The sequence below is a fragment of the Bos mutus genome, chromosome 19 (assembly GCF_027580195.1).
Source record: "Bos mutus isolate GX-2022 chromosome 19, NWIPB_WYAK_1.1, whole genome shotgun sequence".
Lineage (NCBI taxonomy): Eukaryota > Metazoa > Chordata > Mammalia > Artiodactyla > Bovidae > Bos > Bos mutus.
In genome coordinates this window covers 33,305,168-33,327,068 of record NC_091635.1, presented here as the reverse complement: position 1 = coordinate 33,327,068, position 21,901 = coordinate 33,305,168, and the positions used below count along the sequence as shown (strand labels likewise).

Below are 21,901 nucleotides of genomic sequence, written 5' to 3'. Positions count from 1 at the left end.
AAGGGCAAAATAAAGTTATTTCAGCAAACAAAAACCTAGAGAGTTAACCCCAGCAGATAAATACTGTATTAAGGACTATGGAAGGCAGAAGTACTTCCACGTCCACTTCTTCCCTAAAGTGGAAGGTGTAATATGTACAAAGGCAAGAAGTACAAAGAAAGAGGTAAGTAAGTACATGGATAAATCTAAATGAACACTGACAGCATAATAATGTTCTATGATTTTATATATATATATATATAAATTTTTAAGGGCAAAATATAAACCTACACCACCACCACCAAGGCAGTAGCACAGAAATGGAATCGAAGTTATCATGTAACTAGGCTACTGTTAACATCAAACTTTGGCATATTAAAGATACCTGTGGGAGAAACACCACACAGGACCTACCTACTAGTGGAGGAGAAAAGTATGAAATATTTTTTAATCCAAATGAAAACAAGAATTGAAGGAAACAGTGACATAGAACAGGCAAGAAACAGGCAATGACAGATACCATTAAAAGCCAGAGTATTTAAAACCAATATAACGATGTTTATTAATGTAAACCAGAGAAGGCAATGGCATCCCACTCCAGTACTCTTGCCTGGAAAATCCCATGGATGGAGGAGCCTGGTAGGCTGTAGTCCATGGGGTCGCTAAGAGTCGGACACGACTGAGCGACTTCCCTTTCACTTTTCACTTTCATGCATTGGAGTAGGAAATGGCAACCCACTCCAGTGTTCTTCCCTGGAGAATCCCAGGGACAGGGGAGCCTGGTGGCTTCCGTCTATGGGGTCACACAGAGTTGGACATGACTGAAGCGACTTAGCAGCATTAATGTAAACAGAATAAATACTGAAGTTTAAAAAAGATTTTTTTTTTTGACCATGCCACACAGCTTGTAGGATCTTAATTCCCCAACCAGGGATTGAACCTAGGCCCCAGCAGTGAAAGTGCTGACTCCTAACCACTGGACCACTACGTAATTCCCTTAAAAAAGATTTTAGACTGAATAAAGAAAAAATTTCAACTATGTACTTGTCAGATATACTGAAAACATAATAATGAAAAGCTGACAATATAAAAACAGAAATATTTACACTATACAGCGGTTTGAATATACTAGTATCAGATAAACTGCATTAAGAGCAAAAAGTATCAGGAGAAATAAAGAGAATCACTTAGTAATACATAAGGCAAAAATATAAATACAGGAAGAAACAAAGTACACCCATAATCATGACAGTCATGAATATACCTCTCTTAGTAATTGACAGAACAAACAGCCAAAAGTCAGAATACAGAAGATTTAAACATGGAGATTAAACGCCGTGATTAACAAAACTGTCATAATGACAATACTATAAAGAAAAGCAAATGCTGATCACAAAAATTAGAACAGTGGTTGTTTCTAGAGTACTGGGAGGGAGTTGTGATCAGGGAAGGTTTCCAGGGTGCTGGAAGTATTTTACTTTCTGACCTAAGTAATGATTAATGGAGTTAACTTCATAATGACTGCCTGGAAACATTTTTTGTAAAGGACCAGATAGAAATATTTTAGGCTTTCCAGGCAACATAACTCTGTGACATATTCTTCTTTGTCTCTATAACTCAAAAAATCTAAAAATCATTTTCGGCCTGCCAGTTGTAGGCTGTAGTTTACCAACTCCTGAACTCAAAGGCTCAGGGTTTGTGTACTTTTTTGTATTTAACAAAAAATATAGAAGAATCACTTAGGAGGGAAAAAGCTAAAATGATTCTTTATCTGTTCTTCTATTCTTCTCTTTCAACAAATAGTCTGTCTTGCGTTCCCACTGTGCACCCAACACTGTTTTGGGTGTTAGAGACTAAACACTGAACAAGATCTCTCTTCTATGCCAAGGAGTGAGGGAAATAGTCAAAATGATTACACCTGTATGTAACAAACAGTGTAAGAGATGGAAATAGTAGTAATAAAACAAAGGTCCAATTCTCTTGGGATTAACATTCTGGTGGAAGATGATGGGCAACAAACTAACTGTATAGTTAAAAATTAAGATCTGTAAATTAAATAAAAATATTAAAATTATGCCACACAATGACGACAGTGAATGATCTACAACACACAACATGGATGACTTTCACCAAAGTAATGCTGACTGAAAGAAACTTGACACCAGACTATATTAGATACTGTGTGGTTCCTTTCATACACTGTATAAAAACAAAAGAGCCCTCATCTATGCTACTATTAGAAGTTAGGACAGTAGCTATCTCCAATCGCAGGGAGGGCGCTAATAACTGAAAGGGAACATAAGGGACTTTCTGGAGGGGCTGGTACTTTGTTTCTTGTGCTAGTACAGTTGGTGAACATTCATTAAGCTGTAGATGTACATGTATACTCTTTTATATGTATAAATATGAATCAATAAAAATTTAAATATATATATCAAACTTTAAATACATATGCCAGATAGTAATAACTAAGAATTAAAGCAGGATTAGGGACAGAGTTACAAGGTGAGAGGGACTATTATTCAAAGAAGTTGGCCAGGAGAGACCTCTCTTGACAAGGCCATTTTTGAGCAACAGTCTGATGAAGGACTTGCTCATCACGCTATTCTTGGAAGAAGAAATAGCAGGTACAAAGGCACTGAAGTAAAGAGTGCTTCAGAGTGTTCACAGAACTTCTAGGAGGCCAGTGCAGCTTAAGTGGCATGAGGAAGAAGGGGAGCAGATGCAGTCAGATGGATGTGAGGAGCAAAGATTATGTAGGAGCTTCTAGACCACATAAGCCTAGAACAGTCTGGACAAGCCCCTGGCCAGTTCTGAATAGGATCTGACTTAAATTTTTCACAGAATCATTCTGGCTACTTACTATATTGAAAATAGGTGAGACACAGGCAGAAACAAGGAGACTACTTTAGAGACTGATGCAGAGAACCAGGTGAACAGAAAAGAGGGTGGATTCTGCTATTTTTTTAAAAGAAAACAGGATTTTGATGGATGAGATATGGGGCATAAAGTTATGATCTAAAAAACTGGACACAGTGAACTGTTATCTACAGGGACAGGGTAGACTGCAAAAAGAGCAATTTGTTGTTGTGCTAGTGAGCAAGAGCTCCTCTGTGGGTTTTTTTTTTTTAATTATTTATTTATCTATTTATTTTTGGCTGCTCTGGGTCTTCACTGCTGTATACAGGCTTCTCATTGAGGTGGTTCTCTTGTTGCAGAGCACAGGCTCTAGGGTGCACGGGCTCAGCAGTTGTGGTGCACGACCTTAGTTGCTCTGTGGCATGTGGACTCTTCCCAGACCAGGGATTGAACCCACATTCTCTGCACTGGCAAGCAGATTCCCAACCACTGGACCACCAGGGAAGTCCTACAGACGTTTTCTAAGCTATTCATTTAGTTATATAAGCAGACATGGCAAGGAGAGGTGCATATATAATTTTCAGGGAAATCGATGCCCAAGTAAAGGGCTGTCCAGTTCATGCATCCTAAAAGGCAGATACGGATAAGGACACAAGTAACCTGGTAGAGCTGGCAGAAACACATGGGAAAGTTCTCTTTTGATTGCTTCTATTTTCCTAAAAAAATAAAAAAGTCAAGTCATCAGTTGAGAGAGTAGAGGGGAAGGAATTGCTGCTGGAAGACTGCAGAAAGTGACAAAAATATGAAATATTCATCTAGGAGAGTGAATTAACTATGGAAATATAATAGGACTGGCAGCAACTCAGAGGCTCATGAGGTTGGTGGTCACAAACTTAAAGTGAGATCAGTCAGCATGGGTGTATGTGCTTTTCTCTAACCAGGCTGAACCGCTTAGATACAGGCAAGGAAAATTAGATTTAATCAGGGCTGAGTTTTTTTCAGGCAAGTATAATCGAGAGAGTGGGGAAAGGGAATTGAAGGGTATATACAAATCAGTTGATTATAACAATGAAGCACAGAATCTAAGATAGGAGGATAAAATGCAATGGAAAAAGGAAATTAAGGTTGGTTTCTATTTTAACAACCAAGACATACTTAGATTTGCACGATAATGAGGCTCAGCCACCACTCACTGAGGTGGCAGGACTGTCTGTGGATCACTTAGGTACCTCTCTCTTGTCTTCATTTAAGACCTGACTTAAATGGACACATGATAGATGGGTGGTCACATTACTGAAAACCAAATGAAAAAAAATCTTTTTCAGGAAGAAAAGAGTAGTAAGATAACAAAATTCTACAAGTCGTATTTGTCCCAAATAGATAATTCTGCAATCCCATTTAACATTTTAAAACTTGTAACTGGTTTAAAACAATAAAAATACAGATCTAGGTCTCCTCAAAAGTTAGCTAACAAACTTCAACCTAACCAAACATATCTACACATTGAACATTTATAATATTTTTAAATATGGCAATGATGACAAAGTAATAGAAAAAATTTCAAGCTGAATACATTTTGCTAAGTGCTTTACTAATTATAATCACCCTAATGAACGCATGTTTTTATGAGACAGAAGAGGGGAAGAAGGACATTTTAACTAGTTTAACAATACAGAGACTAAATCACTTAAAAAAAAAAAAAGCAATATTAATCAAGTCTGCTGAGGCAGAGAAAAGCAACTTTCCGAAACAGAGACCTAGGATGAAAACTCCTGGTCTCCCTTTTCCCTAAGATCCCACAGCAATACCTGAGGCATCAAAGGACATAATACACTCTTATGTACAGGGTTCTCATATGGTATCAACAAATCAGCCAAAGGCACTTGAGTGAACTGACATAAAATCCTACACGAGCTGGTTCAGGGATTCTCAGCTTTGGCACTAGCACCATTCTGGACTGGATCATTCTTTGTTGTGGGCGCCTGTCCTGTGCATGGCAGGATGTACACCAGCATCCCTGGCCTCTGCCCAGCAGATGCCTATGGCATCATTCCACCCACCCTCTAGTTCTGACCAAAAATTACTTCAACATTGCCAAATGTCCCCTGAGGGGATAAACTACCCTGGCCTGAGAACCACTAACTTGGCTGTGATGTTTTTATAGAGTTTCAGATCAGAGAACAAACCTATCCCAAATCTGTGCGGTATTAGCTTCTCTACTACATCACTGAGCAAGCCATCCAATTAATTCAAATACCAGGAGCTGACCACAATTTTTTTAAAGGAATTTAACTACAGGAATATGTAAGTCTGGCCAGGATAAAAACCTAATGTTTGGACGGGAAACCCCTTTCTTGAGGCCTAGAAGTAATCGATTTATACCGGGAGAACAGGATCAGCTCTCATAAAATGTAAACTGACTGATACAGATTTGAATCTAAGTTAAGTGATTCACAGGTAATGCTATGAACGTTTCTCCTTAAGACTTCACTCCCCTTGGGTAATTAATGGAAGAGAAACTTTGCTTGAGTGTTCCTGGGCTTCTTGGTCTCCTACAACAGGTGTCACATTTCTCCAGGTGAATGCTTACCGGTAAGGGATTGGATAAGGAATGTTGCGGTGAGGATCGTGCAACTGGTGGAACACTTCTGCCAGGGCTGGTTCCTGGCCCGCTTCCCCCAGCAAACTGGCCAACAGGGAAAAATGGATATGAATAATTCACAACAGTACTATGCTCAGATAAGGAGAGTAAAAGATTAATACACATACAGGTCTTAATTATACATGGTCCCTTTAAGTCTACACATTTTATTCTAGAGAAAATGCCATGTAAGTCAAATTCTGCTAACTTTTCAATGAGATTTTAACAAGAAGCTCCAGTAGAAATGTACCAAGATATAAGGAAAACATGGCTAGAAACCTGAAGGTACACATGATTTGGAAAAGATATAAGAGAAGAATGTTTCCCCTTCTTGTCTCAAAATACATGAAGCAGGAATACAGTGTATATTAGCGTCCCCTTCAGTAACCACTAAGGATGGGTCAGTGAGCTTACTACAGGTTCCACTGGACTACAGGTAGAGGACAAAAGAAGAGTCCGAGGCGTTCCACTTCAACCTTTGTAAGACACAAAACCTAGTCTGGCCAAGAGAACGATCACCTCATTTGTGAATTTTTATATCATCACAGACAAGACACATCATGAACAAATTTAAATTTAGGAAGTCAGCAGCTGTTTCCTCTTATAGAGATGGGGCAACATCAGGTTGATGAAGGTGGGGAAGAAGGGGAGGAGGGCACAGTAAAGGCAATATATGCCTTTCTAAAGCTTTAAATGAAAGAAAGGATTTAGGTTCTTTTTTTTTTTTAAGTCACTATAGATTTCTTTTTCCAAAAATTTAACTTACCTCAAAGTAATCACTAATTTTATGTCCCCTAGGAGTGCCTTTCCCTGAAAATAAAACCAAAGTAAGTACAGTTTTTCCAGTAACACAAGTAAACCATCATTTGCTAAAGTGTATTATGTATTCAATGACTGCCTATGCTGTTACCAATTCAAATGTCAACTTTACTTTTAACAAATGAGCCAAAATACCTGTTTCCTAAGAACAGAAGACAGTTTCCACCACAAAATAAAACACTAAAATAAGCAGTGAAAGAAAGACCTTTTCACAGCTTGCTTTCCTTTAAGATTCACTACGCTTTCTTTTACAAGTACACTAACAAAGCTTATGCCACAACTGTGAATCAAAATAAAACTAAACTATAAACTACACCCCCAACTAAGAGGATAAAAAAATTCAAAACAAACTCATCAGAACTAAATGGTTTATTCTATTTCACAAGTAAATTTACATGACCTTGCTACTTTGGAAAAATTTTCTCCCACAAAAGTAAAAAATGATTTGCAGATTAAAAGATACAAAATGGGGGGAGGGGGCCTTTCCTTTCTTGGAAGTTCTTCCATTTCATTTATTCTTTCTTTAATTATTTAAAGAAATCTGGCATTATGATCATCATACTTACAGATTTATTCCACTGGGCACCAATTATTCAACTGAGTAACTGACATGGAAGAAGGGTAGGTAAAAGGACAGCCATGTAAATGCAACCATTTCTGCTTGCCTATTATTAACAAACCACTGACCTAGTGCAAGACATAGTTAAAACTGCTATGTAATCTCTTTTCTGTACAATAGATCCTTAGTCTGAAGACAAATCCATGGCGAGAAGACTATTAACTTACAACAGGGAGAACTAGAGTCCCCACAGAACTGACGCTGTTTTGTCAAGTGTGTATCAAATGGCAAGTCTGTCATAAACAGCCTGATATTCCCTTAAGGAATGCAAATCTCCATTGTCAGGAATCCCTGTATGCAAACTAATTAGTGTGAGCTGGAAGTTTTATACCTAAGTACATAAGAATTTATATTTTTACTGGTGTGAAATTATTACTACCTTGGCTAGTTTCATATGGTTCAGCTTTTCTTTTCCGGTTTCGCTGGTCATTCTGTTTTTTCTCAGGAGTCTGTTAAATACCATATACATCACAATTAGCATTTTGTCAAATTTTTCACGTTATGAAAATTAGAGTGTACGTTAAAAATATCAAATTTATAAGGAGAATTAACTGGCTCACAAGTCCTAAATGAATGTCCTACTCTTAGAGCAGGGTCATAGAAAGAATATAAGATCTGAAGTCAAACCATTTATACAATTTTTGGCCAACTGCTTAAAATATCAGAGCTTTAATTTACTTATCTGTAAATCAGGGTTGCTGCAAAAGCTTAAATGAACTATTTTATAAAGCACAAATGTAGTACAAGCATCTAGCATATAGCAGGCTCTCAAATAGCAGCTGTTACAATATTTGTTTCTTTTTGAGACCACACCATGCAACTTATGGGATAGTAGTTCTCTGACCAGGGATTGAAAATCCAGATCCCAGCAGTGAAAGCACTGAGTCCTAACCATTGGACCACCAGGGAATCCCAATATTTCTACTTTAAAAGACCTTAAATCTAAAATTTTTTTCCAAAAAGGAAATATCTGCATGATCAGTCAACTGACTAGTCTATTCAAAGTCTTATCTAAGTGCAAAGTAAGCAGTTATATAATCAGCTAGGTTATTTGCCTTTAAAAAACACAAAATTTCAAATTTTGTTACTGAAGTCCTTCAGGCCACACTGACTCACTCTGCTGAAGTACTAAGAAGTGCTAAAATTCAAGGACACTTAGACTAATTCAGCTACAACTGCAAATTTCTACCTTTTATTGATTATTATGATTATAGTAATAAAAACCCATCAGGGCCACACGACAACTGTGCAGACACAAAGAGCACACAACTCTAAGGGGAATCATTGACACAAACCCTAACAGGACCCCAGAGTCTGCAGTGCTATGGTTTAACCCAGATCTAAAGTGTGGGAATATGAGAAGTCTTGCAATGGATGTGGCTTCTTACCTCTACTTCTTTATCACTCAAGGACCCCACGCTGCACAAGCTCTGGTTGGAAGACTCACTATTGAGTGGCCCCTGAAAAGAAAAAAACAAAAAGGAATCAAAAGAAACTAAGATGACAGCAAAAATGAGGAAGAAGCCATGTGATTGTGATATCTAGGTCAAGTCAAAGAAACCAAGAATTAACTGCAACACCTCTGAGCCAACTTGAAAAGAACTCCATCCATCATATAGTAGAGGGCACTCATGTTAAAATTCTCTACCTAATGTTATTTTCATTTCCTTTATAAACTCTGAACTCCTGTGCAAACTTTCCCCTTCTAGAGTACTTTCACATGGAGCAAGTTCATTCTTTAAGGAAAATAAGCAAGGGAAAAACGATTCTCGTGATTCTTGTATCTTACAGTCGATATCTGAAAGTTATGTTAAGGGTATGCCAAGGGTTCCTCATGAGGGGGTGGTCAGAGACCATAATGAAGGAAACACTTTTTCGAATCATGCTTTAAAGAGACTGCCAGCTCAAAAAACAGTTACAAAAGACTGACCTCTAAGCCTAACAGCGTGAGGATCTCTGCTAGCCTGCTGCTCAGAGAAACTGATGAAAATTATTTTTTAAAACCACCATTCAAAGCCTCTGACAATGGTCCCTAAGGGCAAAGAGCTAATGAAGAAACAACCATTCAATAAAATCTACAAAAAATTTAGCCTGCAAGGTGAAAGTCTGTGGTACCTGAAGGAAGATCATGCTTTTCTTCCCATATCCCACCCTCCCATCTCAGCAGGGTTCCAGACTGCTGCAGCCAAGAGCACAAGCCCCCTCCTTCCCCCAGCTCTCAGTCAAGGGCTTTCTTCCTGAGAGGAGCAGGACTTCAGGCTTCTCATTTTGTCCCCAGCACTCTGTCACTGAAGCTAAGTCCCAGACAAGTACATCAAAGACAGGAGGCTTCCATCTGCCTAACACTGACTTGTGGAACGGAGGCTCTGCCTTAGCTTGGTACACTGAGAATACTGGGACTCCAACAGGCCTCTCGCTCAGCTCATAAGGTAGTGGTTCCACATCACGAGAGACAAGCTGCTTGCTGTGTGCACCCCATCTATACCTCCGCTCCTGGTATTCAGTTCCTAGAGGCTGAATGTCACTTCACAGAAAAGTGTTACTCATTGTCCCCACCCCCAACACCAGAACCCTGGCTTAGATATTTTGCCGGGGGTAAAACACTGGAACATATAGTACAAAATCTCTTCCCAAAGGACCTGACTTCATTCTCAACAGAGTGTGGACAAGTTTAAATCTACAGATATTCAATGGAGACTGTGGCAAAAGGCAAGTGGGAAAATATTTGTGTAATGAAGATACAGCCTAGACTGTAGGTCAGTTAGTTAGAAAGAGAGAACCAAGGAATAAAGCCCCACCAGGGAGGAGTCATCCTGCAGTCAGAACGAATAGCAAACATTTGTCAAACAGGTATGACCTAAATCAAATCCCTTATGATTATACAGTGGAAGTGAGAAATAGATTCAAGGGATTAGATCTGATAGACAGAGTGCCTGATGAACTGTGGACGGAGGTTCGTGACATTGTACAGGAGACAGGGATCAAGACCATCCCCAAGAAAAAAAAGGAAAAAAGCAAAATGCCTGTCTGAGGAGGCCTTACGACTGGCTGTGAAAAGAAGAGAAGCAAAAAACAAAGGAGAAAAGGAAAGATATACCCATTTGAATGCAGAGTTTCAAAGAATATCAAGGAGAGATAAGAAAGCCTTCCTCAGCGATCAGTGCGAAGAAATAGAGGAAAAGAATAGAACGGGAAAGACAAGATTTCTTTAAGAAAATTAGAGATACCAAAGGAACATTTCATGCAAAGACAGGCTCAATAAAGGACAGAAATGGTATGCGCCTAACAGAAGCAGAAGTTATTAAGAAGAGGTGGCAGGAATACACAGAAGAACTATACAAAAAAGATCTTCACAATCTAGATAATCATGATGGTGTGATCACTCACCTAGAGCCAGATACCCTGGAATGTGAAGTCAAGTGGGCCTTAGGAAACATCACTACAAACAAAACTAGTGGAGGTGATGGAATTCCAGTTGAGCTATTTCAAATCCTGAAAGATGATGCTGTGAAAATGCTGCACTCAATATGCCAGCAAATTTGGAAAACTCAGCAGTGGCCACAGGACTGGAAAAGGTCAGTTTTCATTCCAATCCCAAAGAAAGGCAATGCCAAAGAATGCTCAAACTACTGCAAATTGCACTCATCTCACACGCTAGTAAAGTAATGCTCAAAATTCTTCAAGCCAGGCTACAACAGTACGTGAACCGCGAACTTTCAGATGTTCCAGCTGGTTTTAGAAAAGGCAGAGGAACCAGAGATCAAATTGCTGATATCTGTTGGATTATCAAAAAAGCAAGAGAGTTCCAGAAAAACATCTATTTTTGCTTTATTGACTATGCCAAAGCCTTTGACTGTGTGGATCACAATAAACTGTGGAAAATTCTTAAGGAGATGGGACTACCAGACCACCTGACCTGCCTCTTGAGAAATCTGTATACAGGTCAGGAAGTAACAGTCAGAACTGGACATGGAACAAGAGACTGGTTCCAAATAGGAAAAGGAGTACATCAAGGCTATATATTGTCACCCTGCTTATTTAACTTATATGCAGAGTACACCATGAGAAACGCTGGGCTGGATGAAGCACAAGATGGAATCAAGATTGCCGGGAGAAATATCAATATGCAGGTGACACCACCCTTATGGCAGAAAGCGAAGAACTAAAGAGCCTCTTGATGAAAATGAAAGAGGAGAGTGAAAAAGTTGGCTTAAAGCTCAACATTCAGAAAACTAAGATAATGTCATCTGGTCCCATCACTTCATGGCAAATAGATGGGGAAACAGTCAAATAGTGACAGACTATTTTTCTGGGCTCCAAAATCACTGCAGATGATGACTGCAGCCATGACCTTAAAAGATGCTTACTCCTTGGGAGGAAAGTTATGACCAACCTAGACAGAATATTAAAAAGCAGAGACATTACTTTGCCAACAAAGGTCTGTCTAGTCAAAGCTATGGCTTTTCCAGTGGTCATGTATGGATGTGAGAGTTGGACTATAAAGAAACTGAGCACCAAAGAATTGATGCTTTTGAACTGTGGTGTTGGAGAAGACTCTTGAGAGTCCCTTGGACTGCAAGGAGATCCAACCAGTCCATCCCAAAGTAAATTAGTCCTGAATATTCAATGGAAGGACTGATGTTGAAGCTGAAACTCCGATAATTTGGCCACCTGATGCGAAGAGCTGACTCATTTGAAAAGACCCTGATGCTGGGAAAGATTGAAGGCGAGAGGAGAAGGGGACGACAGAGGATGAGATGGCTGGATGGCATCACTGGCTTAAAGGACATGAGTTTGAGTAAACTCTGGGAGTTGGTGATGGACAGGGAGGCCTGGAGTGCTGCAGTCCATGGGGTCGCAAAGAGTAGGAAACAACTGAGTGACTGAACTGAACTGAACTGAGAGGGGCGCAAGAGAAGAAGTGAACTGGCAGAAGAAATAATTAGCAAATCAGAAGACAGATCAATAGAGATTATGCAAGCTGAAAAATAAACAAATAATTAAAAAAAAGAAGAAAAAAGAACAGAGCTTCAAAGAAATGTGGAAAACTGTTAAGTACATCACCATGTACATAATTGGGATACCCAGAAGGAGAGGAGAGCAAGAAAGGAGTAGAAAAAATTTTTTGAAGAAATTGTCTGAAATTTTCTCAAATTATTAAAAAATAATAATAATAACTTACTGATACAAGAAGCTTGATGAACTCCAAGCAGGATAAACACAAAAAGCCTCATAAACAAACATATTATAGGAAATATACTCAAAGGAAGGTAAGGAAAAAGAGAAAATCTTGAAAGCAGAAATGTAACACATCACTTATAAGGGAATCCAAGTAAGATTTACAGTTGATTTCTGAGCAAAAACAATCACGGCCCAAAGGCAGCAGGATAATATATTCAAAGTGTGAGGTCAGAGGCAGAGAGTGTTGGGTCAACCAACACTCATACATTGAGCAAAGTGTTCTTCCAAAATGAAAGCAAAGGAAGGAGTTCTTAGATAAATAAAAAAGAAACTTCCTCAACCCAACAAAAGGGCGACTACAGAAAAAAACAAACAAACCCTACAGTTCACATCATAATTAACAGTTAAACACTGGAAGCTTTCTCCTAAGACCCTAAACAAGACAAGGATGTTTGTTCTCACCCACATATTCAACATTATACTAGAAGTTCTAGGCAGGCAATTATACTCCCAAAAAAAAGTAATAATAAAAAAAATACATAAGGCATTCAGCTTGAAAAGGAAGAATTAAAACTATGCCATTCCCAGAAGATATACTATTGTATATATAAAACCAAAAAGGATCCACTAAAATCCTACCTAAACTAACAAGTTCATAAAGATTGTAGGATACAAGATCAATATACAAAAACCTGTTTTACAATTTCTATAACCCTGCAATGAATTTGAAATGAAGTTAAGAAAACAATTCCATTCACATTAGCATCAAAGAGAATAAACTACCTAGATATGAACAAAAGAAATAAAAAACATATACGCTAAAAACTACCTTAAAAACTACTGCAAGAAATTAAAGATCTAAATAAATGGAAAAACATCCCATGTTCATGAACTGGAATACTTAACACTGTCAGGATAGCAGTTCTCTCTCAGCTGATCTATAGATTCAGTGGAATCCCCAGTAGAAATCCAGCTGAGTTTATAGAAACTGACAAGCTGATTCTAAAATTCATAGAGAATGGGGACTTTTTGGGAAGTCAGGGACACAGATTCCACCCCTGGTCAGGGAACTAAGATTCTACATGCTGTGTTGCGTGCCCCCTGCCCTCAAAAAAAAAAAGGAATTATAAAGCACCAAAAGAACCCTGAAAAAGAAGGTGAACTCACATTTCCTGACTTCAAGACTTACTACAAACAAAACTAATCAAGACAGTATAGCACTGACATAAAGATGGACCAATGGAAAAGAACTGAGAGTTCAGAGAGAAATCCATAATCTACGGCCAAATGATTGTTGACAAAGGAGCCAACACGGTTCAGTAGGGGAAAGAATAGCCCTTTTAACAAAGGGTGCTGAGACAACTGGATAGCCACAGGCAAAACAATGAGGATAAACTCCTACTTCACACCATATAAAAATTAACTCAAAATGGTTCAAGTACTTAAACCAACAGCTACTGCTGTTGCTGCTAAGTCGCTTCAGTCGTGTCCGACTCTGTACGACCCCATAGACGGCAGCCCACTAGGCTCCCCCATCCCTGGGATTCTCCAGGCAAGAACACTGGAGTGGGTTGCCTTTCCTTCTCCAATGCATGAAGGTGAGAAGTGAAAAAGTGAAGTCGCTCAGTTGTGTCCGACTCTTAGCGACCCCATGGACTGCAGCCCACCAGGCTCCTCCGTCCATGGGATTTTCCAGGCAAGAGTACTGGAGTGGGGTGCCATTGCCTTCTCCGCTAAAACCATACAATTCTTAGATGAAAGGGGTAAATCTTCACAAACTCAAACTGGGCAAAGAATTCTTAGACATGACACTTAAACTGCCAACAACAAAAGAAAAAAAGATAAATTAGACTTTTTAAAAACTAAAAATGTTTGTGGGGCTTCCCAGGCGGCACTAGTGGTAAAGAACCGCCTGCCAATGCAGAGAACGTAACGAGATGTGGGTTTGGTCCCGGGGTCAGAAGATCCCCCGGAGGAGAGCATGGCAGCCGACTACAGTATCCTTGCCTGGAGAATTTCATGGACAGAGGAACCTGGGGGGGTCCACAGGGTCCACAGGGTCCATAGGGTCCCAAGGAGTCGGACACGACTGAAGGGACCGAGCACACATGTGGTTGAAAGGACACTATCAACGAAGACAACCTACAAAATGGAAGGTATCTGCAAATCATATATTTGAAAAGGTACTGGCATGCTATATAAAAAACTCTTATAGTTCAGAAATAAAGACAGATAATCCAATATAAAATGGGCAAAAGGTCTAAACAGACATTTCTCCAAAGATGAGATACAAATGACCAATAAGCACATGAAGAGAAGCTCAACATCATTAGCCAATGGGGAAACAAAAATCAAAACCAAAATGTGGCACCACTTCACACCTACCAGGACGGATAGATTCACAAAGACAGTAAGAAGTGCTGGCAATAATGTGGAGAAACTGGAACCCACAAACACTGCTGGTAGGAACATAAAATGGGGCAGCCGCTTTCAAAAGCAGTTGGGCAGTTACTCAATTAAACACAGAGTTACATATGACTCAGAATGCTACGCCTAGAAACATATTGAAGAGAAATAAAAACATGTACACCCACAAACTTGGACACAAATTTTCACAGCAGTATTACTGACAAAAGTCAAAAGGTGAAAACAATCCAGATATCCATCAACTAATAAATGGATACATGAAATATGATATATCCATACAATGGAATATTATTTGACCATAAAATGGAATCAAGAACTGATACGTGCTACAGCATAAATGAACCTTGAAAACATTTTGCTGAGTTAAAGAAGCCAGTTACAACAGACCAAATATCAAATGATTCTACTCATGTTAAAGCTCAGACCAGGGAAATCTAAGACAGAAAGTAAAGCACAGTTGCCTAGGTGGAGGGTTGCGGGACACAGGGTGCTAGCTGAAGGGTATGGGATTCTTTTTGAGGTGATAACAATATTCTAAAGCTGATTTTGTGGATGGTTGTACTTACCTCTAAATATACTAAAAACCAATGAACTGTGCAATTTAAATGGGTGAACTGTATGGCATATGAATAACATCTCAATAAGGCTATTTAAAAAAATAAGTTACTAGGCTTAGAGTCAATTTACATTCATTTCAGGGTATTCTTTTCACTGTATCCTTAAAGTACTATTTTAAAATTGTAATCAACACAATATATCAGAGAGCTTCATAGTGAGATGCTTGCAAAACGGCAAAGAAAAAAAAATAAAGGGAAACTAGGAAGAAGAAATAAAATAAAATAAAGTATTCCCAGTGACATAAATCAATCAAGGACTTATTCCTTTAATGATATAATAGAGTTCCATGATGTTTAAAAAAGCTTTACTTAAGAATTCTATAATAATTTAAATTGAATCTTCCTATGCCTAAATGTTAAAAATATCCTGTTTATGAATTATCTTTATTGTAACTTTCAAGAAGTATTTTATGTCTCTTGGATAGTAATAAAATCATATACTATTAACATATTTTAACCATTCATTTTACCCACCAACTATCTCTCACTTTGAAAAGGCAGTGGCAAATGGGTTGAATACAGGCAAAAGAGAACTGAAGAACCTATTTTTTTTAGCAATTATGATATGAACTGTAAAGTGGTGTGCACTGTAGTGTTTGAAACATCAAAGCAATAGGCACAAGGATCCTTGCGCATGTGTGGAGCATCCTGGAGTATGTGCGGCTAACCAAAAGAAAAACAGGATTAAGAATCATTTAATCCTCCCTTTTCCTGTCCTTTTCTGAAGCACAGCATCCTAAATTATTATAAAATCATTAGATTAAATTTAATTAGCAGGGATAAATGACACACATTCCCTGTTCTAAAACATCTTACTGTCTAGTAAGAGAGCTAACCAAAGGCTTTCAGGCAAACAATGTTATCTTTAAAAAATGTAGCTATCATTAAAAACCCAACAAAAAAGGCAGAAAAAAACTGAACTAGAGAAGGATAAAAAGGCATGACAAAATTCAAAGTATGATCCTTGATTTGACCATGGATTGTAAAACAAAGCAAAAGCAAAACCAAATAAAGGACATTATTGGGACAAAGGCAGAAAATGAATATGGACTATATATTGGATAATTAAGTTCCAGTCTATTATTATATGCCCCTCAATTGTAAACTCTCTCATTTGTTGGATTTTTTTACTAAGGTGCTTTATGAGTTTTGTATGAGTACATAAACAGCTTTGGGGGCATCCTCCACATTTCAGGGGTTAAGGAGCAATCAATCCCAAGGGAATTTTAATGGTCACCTCTGCTAATGCCCTACAACATTCACCAGTTTCAAATATATTAGTTTTCCGGCCCAGGATTTCCACACAAAGCTGGAGTTTCCATTTCTTGTGGCTTTTAACAGCCACAAGCCAAAGTTAAGCAGTTCTCTTCCATCCTATGTCCTGGACTGGTGGACAGTTTTATTAGTTCTAATTCATAGACAAGTGTGCCCCTTCCCAATCCCCAGCTTTAGACAGTTCCAGTTCAAGCCTCTGGCCTCAATTATTATCCCTAGGGGAAAATTAAGCCCAAAGACATAAAAGTTTATGGGTTACTAAAGTTTAACTCTCGTTCACCACTGTGACATCTTCGTCTTCATCTCCCAAGTTAGAATAACTAGGATTCAATTTCTCCTATTTTCCTCATACTGCTGACATTCAGGAATTATATAATTTTCATATATTTCATTTAGCCAATTACTGAGTTGTTATTCATCCTAATCATATGATTGTTCCTCTTGAATTCCTTGTCCAGATATAAATCATAGTAGTTATAAATAATAAGTTTATGTATTCCTGGTGGCTCAGAAGGCAAACCATCTGTGTGCAATGCGGGAGACCTGGGTTTGATCCCTGGGTTGGGAAGATCCCTTGGAGAAGGGAACAGCTACCCACTCCAGTATTTTTGCCTGGAAAATCCCATGGACGGAGAAGCCTGGTAGCCACAGTCCATGGGGTTGCAAAGAGTCGGACAAGACTGAGTGACTGAGTGACTTCACTTTTCCACAATTTATACCTCTTGTTTCTCAGTTTACCGCTTTGAATAAAACAACATAAATCACCATAAAGAACACTTTTGGGCTTCCCTGGTGGCACAATGGTAAAGAATCCACCTGCCAATGCAGGAGACACAGGTTTGATCCCTGACCTGGCAATATCTCACATGCCGAAGAGCAACTTAAGCCTGTGCATCACAACTGTTGAGTCTATACTCTAGAGCCTGGAGCCACAACTACGGACCCCACGTGCTGCAACTATTGAAGCCCACATGCCTCAGAGCCTGTGTTCCACGAGAAGACAATGCAACGAGAAGCCCATGCACCGCAACTAAAAAGTAGCCCTTGCACACTGCAACTAGAGAAAAGCCCTCGCAGCAACAAAGACCCACACAGCCAAAAATAAATAAATAATAAAATGAAATTATATTTTAAAATAATCACTGTTGTGTCCTTCTTTTTCAAAGTAACTCTTCTAGTGCTTAACCATTAAAAACTGTAATAAGACTGCAAAGAACCAGTCTTGTAAAAGATAAAGTCGGAGGTGTCCCAAATCCACTTATTACACAGCTACAGTAATCAAAACAGCATGGCACTGGCATGAAGACAGACATAAACAAAACGTATACAATGCTCTTGGATTGGAGAATCAACATTGTCAAAATGAATACATGACCCAAAGCAATCCACAAATTCAAAGAAATCCCTATCAAATTACCAATAGCATTTTTCACAGAACTAGAACAAAAGAAACCTAAAATTTATGTGGAAACACAAAAGACTCCAAATAGCCAAAGCAATCCTGAGAAAGAAAAATGGAGCTTGAAGAATCAGACTCCTCGACTTCAGACTATACTACAAAGCTACAATAATCAAAGCAGTATAGTACTGAACTTCCCTGGTAGCCCAGTGGTTAAGACTCTGCACTTGCAATGCAGGGCTACAGGTTTGATCCCTGGTCAGGGAACTAAGACCTCCCATGCCATGCTGTGTGGCTAAAAAACAGCATGGCATTGGCCCCAAGACAGAAAAATAGATCAACACAACAGGATAAAAACCCAGAAATAAACTCATGCACCTACGGTCAACTAATCTACAACAAAGGAGGCAAGAAAAATATACAGTGGAGAAAGACAGTCTCTTCAATAAATGGTATTGGAAAAACTGGACAGCTACATGTGAAAAATGAAATCAGAACACTGCTAACACCATAAACAAAAATAAACTCGAAATGGATCAAAGACTTAAATGTAAGGCTGGACACCATAAAACTCTTAGAGGAAAACATAGGCAGAATACTCTTTGATATAAATTACAGCAATATCTTTCTTGATTCACCTCCTAGAATAATGAAAATAAAAATAAAAACAAACAAATGGGACCTAATTAAACCTGAAAGCTTCTGCAGAGCAAAAGAAACCATAAAGAAAATAAAGACAACTCACAGAATGGAAGAAAATATTTGCAAACAAACAACCGACCAACATGCAGCTGTGGGCAGAAGATCTAAACAGACATTTCTCCAAAGAAGACATATAAGACTTCCCTGATAGTCCAGTGGTTAAAAATCCGCCTGCCAATACAAAGAACACAGGTTTGATCCCTGGTCCAGGAAGATTCATGTGCCATGGGGCAACGAAGTCTGTGCCCCACAACTACTGAAGCCAGCGTGCCCTGGAGCCCACGCTCTATGACAAGAGAAGCCTCTGCAATGAGAAGCCTGTGCACTGCAACTGGAGACTAGCCCCTGCTTGTTTCAACTAGAGAGAACCTGAGGCCAGCAACAATGAGCCAGCACAGTCAAAAAAAAACAGACATACAGATGGCCAAAACACATTAAAAGATACTCAATCATAGAAATGCAAATCAAAACTATAATGAGGTATCACTTTATGACAGTTAGAATGTCTATCATCAAAAAGTCAACAAACAATGCTGGAGAGGGTGTGGAAAAAAGGGAACTCTCCTACACTGTTGATGGGAATGTAAACTGGTACACCACTATAGAGAACAGTATAGAGATGCCTTGAAAAACTAAAGACAGACCTACTATATAATCAAGAAATCCCATTCCTGGGCACATACCAGGAGAAAATCATAATTTGAAAAGATACATGCACCCCAATGTTCACTGCAGCACTATTTACAATAACCAAGATGAGGAAGCAACCTAAATGTCCACTGACGTTTAATGGATAAAGATGATGTGTTATTTATATACAATGGAATGCTACCCAGCCACAAAAAGATGAAATAATGCCACCTGCAGGACATGGATGACCTAGAGATTATCAAGCCAAGTCAGTGAGACAGAGAAAGATAAATATCATATGATCTCTCTCATTATACGGAATCTTAAGAAATGATATAATTCTTATTTACAAAAAATGCTTATTTGCTATTGCAGTAACTAACACGTGTACTTCTATGGGCTGAGTATTCTATATTAGCACATTTGATTCTCACAACAAGTGAAAAATAGACCCAAAGAAAACATGTAGGGGGAGAGAAAAGGGAGAAAGTCATCAAAACCCCAGGACTAGGTGAAGAGGCCTTACACCAAAAGCTTGATCCATAAAAGGAAACATTAACAAATGGAACCTTACCAAAATTAAAAACTTTTACTCAGCAAAAGATCCCACCAATAAGATGAAGGGACAAATCATAGACACATTAGCTCCAGAAAATGTTCATGCAAAAACCTGTACACTCATGTTCACTGTGGCTTTATTGGTAATAACCAAAAAACTAGAAACCAACTAGCCTTTATATTGTGATACATCCACACCATGAAGTACTACTCAACAATAAAGAGGGATGAGCTATTAATATATGCAACAACTTTGATGGGCTCCAAGGAAATTATGCCAAGTGAAAAAGGCTAATCTCAAAAAGTTATATACTACATGATATATATATATATGTGTATATATATATATATAAATATATAAGAAACACATACAATTCTTGAAATGGTAGTATTTATAGAGATGAAAAGCAGATGAATGGATGTCAGGAGTTAGGGTTTCGAGGGAAGAACGGGGGTGGCTACAAAGGAGTAGTGGGAGAGAGTTCTGAGATGGGGCAGTTCTGCATCTTGACTGGGGTGGTGGATACAGTAAGCTACACAAGCAATAAAATTTCACAGAAGCACCTGGACACACAGACACAAAAGATGCGTGCACAACATGAAACCTGAATAAGCTCTGTGGAGTTCCCCAATGTCAACTTCTTGGTTTAAATATTGTACTATAATTACATAAGTTGTTCACACTAGGGGAGAAAAGGGATACATGGAACCTCCTTGTACATTTTTTTTTTGCAACTTTCTTTGAATCTGTAAGTACTTTTAAGCTTTTTAATGTATGATTATTTTTAGTATTTATATGTATTATATAACTACTTGCTGTGGTTATGCAATAATGGTAAACAATACTTAGGCAGAGCTTGCTACATGGTCGGATACTCTATATTAGTGCATTTAATCCTCCTAGAAAGCTCTTATGGGCTCAACTGTGTCCTCCTTAAATTTATATACTCAAGTCCTAACCCCAAAACCTCAGAATGTATTCGGAGACATGACCTTTGAAGAGGTAATTAAGCTAAAATGTGTCAGTAGGGTGGATACTAATCCAAAATGACTGCTGTCCTTATACAAAGTAGAAATTAGGACACAGAAACACCGGACATGCAAGCTCAGAAGAAAGACCATATAAAGACACAATGAGAAGGGGGCCATCTGCAAGCCAAGGAGAGAAAGCCTCAAAGGAACCAATCCTACTGACACCTTGATCTTGAACTTCTATCCTCTAGCATTTGTGAGAAAATAAATTCCTGTTGTTTAAGTCACTCAGTCTATGTTACTCAGCCCTAGGAAACTGATGGCAAACTTATATGACAGCTATTAGCAGTCTTATTATTAGATGAGAAAACTATAAGAGAAGTTTAGTAAACTTCCCAAGGTCGCCCAGCTGCCAAGAAGCAGTGCCAGGATCCAGACCTAAGCAATCTGGCTTCAAAATATGTACTACTGTCTTCAGCTATACTCTAGAGATATTCGTATACTGTGCTACTGTCATTCAGCTGTACTCTAGAGTTATTGGTATAGAGTCATCTCCACAGTCAGTGATTTAAAAATACTGAACTTGTCAGACATTCTTCAGATAAACTCCCTGAAACAAAGTAATTGGCCATTTGCAAATATTTTTACTTGAACTTAAACATATATACTGGAGAAGGAAATGGCAACCCACTCCAGTACTCTTGTCTGGAAAACTCCCATGGACGGAGGAGCCTGGTGGGCTACAGTCCATGGGGTCGCTAAGGGTCGGACATGACTGAGGGACTTCATTTTCACTTTCACGCACTGGAGAAGGAAATGGCAATCCACTCCAGTGTTCTTGCCTGGAGAATCCCAGGGACGGGGTAGCCTGGTGGTCTGCCGTCTATGGGGTCGCACAGAATCGGACACGACTGAAGTGACTTAGCAGCAGCAAACATACATACATATATTCATAAATGAGAGTAGATTATACTTTGACTTCCTCATATGTGTCAGGTTTTGTTATCGGAGTTTATTTATACCTATGTCATTATTTAACATGAGAATTACTATTTCTTAAAAGGTTAGGACAGACCACCACTAACTAGGGAGTGGTTTTTTTGGCACTGCTTCAAAGGAGTAGGAGGAACAGGAGGAGGAGAAAATAATTTTGTAATCACCTTGATTTTTTCTTGGTTATAGGAGTCTATTCAGATTTTTACATCTTATTTTTGTCAATATTA

General features: G+C 38.6%; 1 protein-coding gene across 4 annotated transcripts in view; it reads right to left on the bottom strand.

The window, feature by feature from the left end:
- The window catches only part of TLK2 (tousled like kinase 2), a 124,571-nt gene that overhangs the window by 71,710 nt on the left and 30,960 nt on the right, over positions 1–21,901 (bottom strand). For 3 of the 4 annotated variants that reach the window (XM_070390026.1, XM_070390023.1, XM_070390024.1), the window contains exons 3-6: positions 8,306–8,377; positions 7,297–7,366; positions 6,246–6,289; positions 5,429–5,524 (exon numbers count right to left, since the gene is read on the bottom strand). In XM_070390026.1, the coding sequence (XP_070246127.1) occupies positions 5,429–5,524; positions 6,246–6,289; positions 7,297–7,366; positions 8,306–8,377 (282 nt within the window). The remainder of the gene's footprint in view (positions 1–5,428; positions 5,525–6,245; positions 6,290–7,296; positions 7,367–8,305; positions 8,378–21,901) is intronic. The other variant, XM_070390025.1, reaches the window with a different exon arrangement.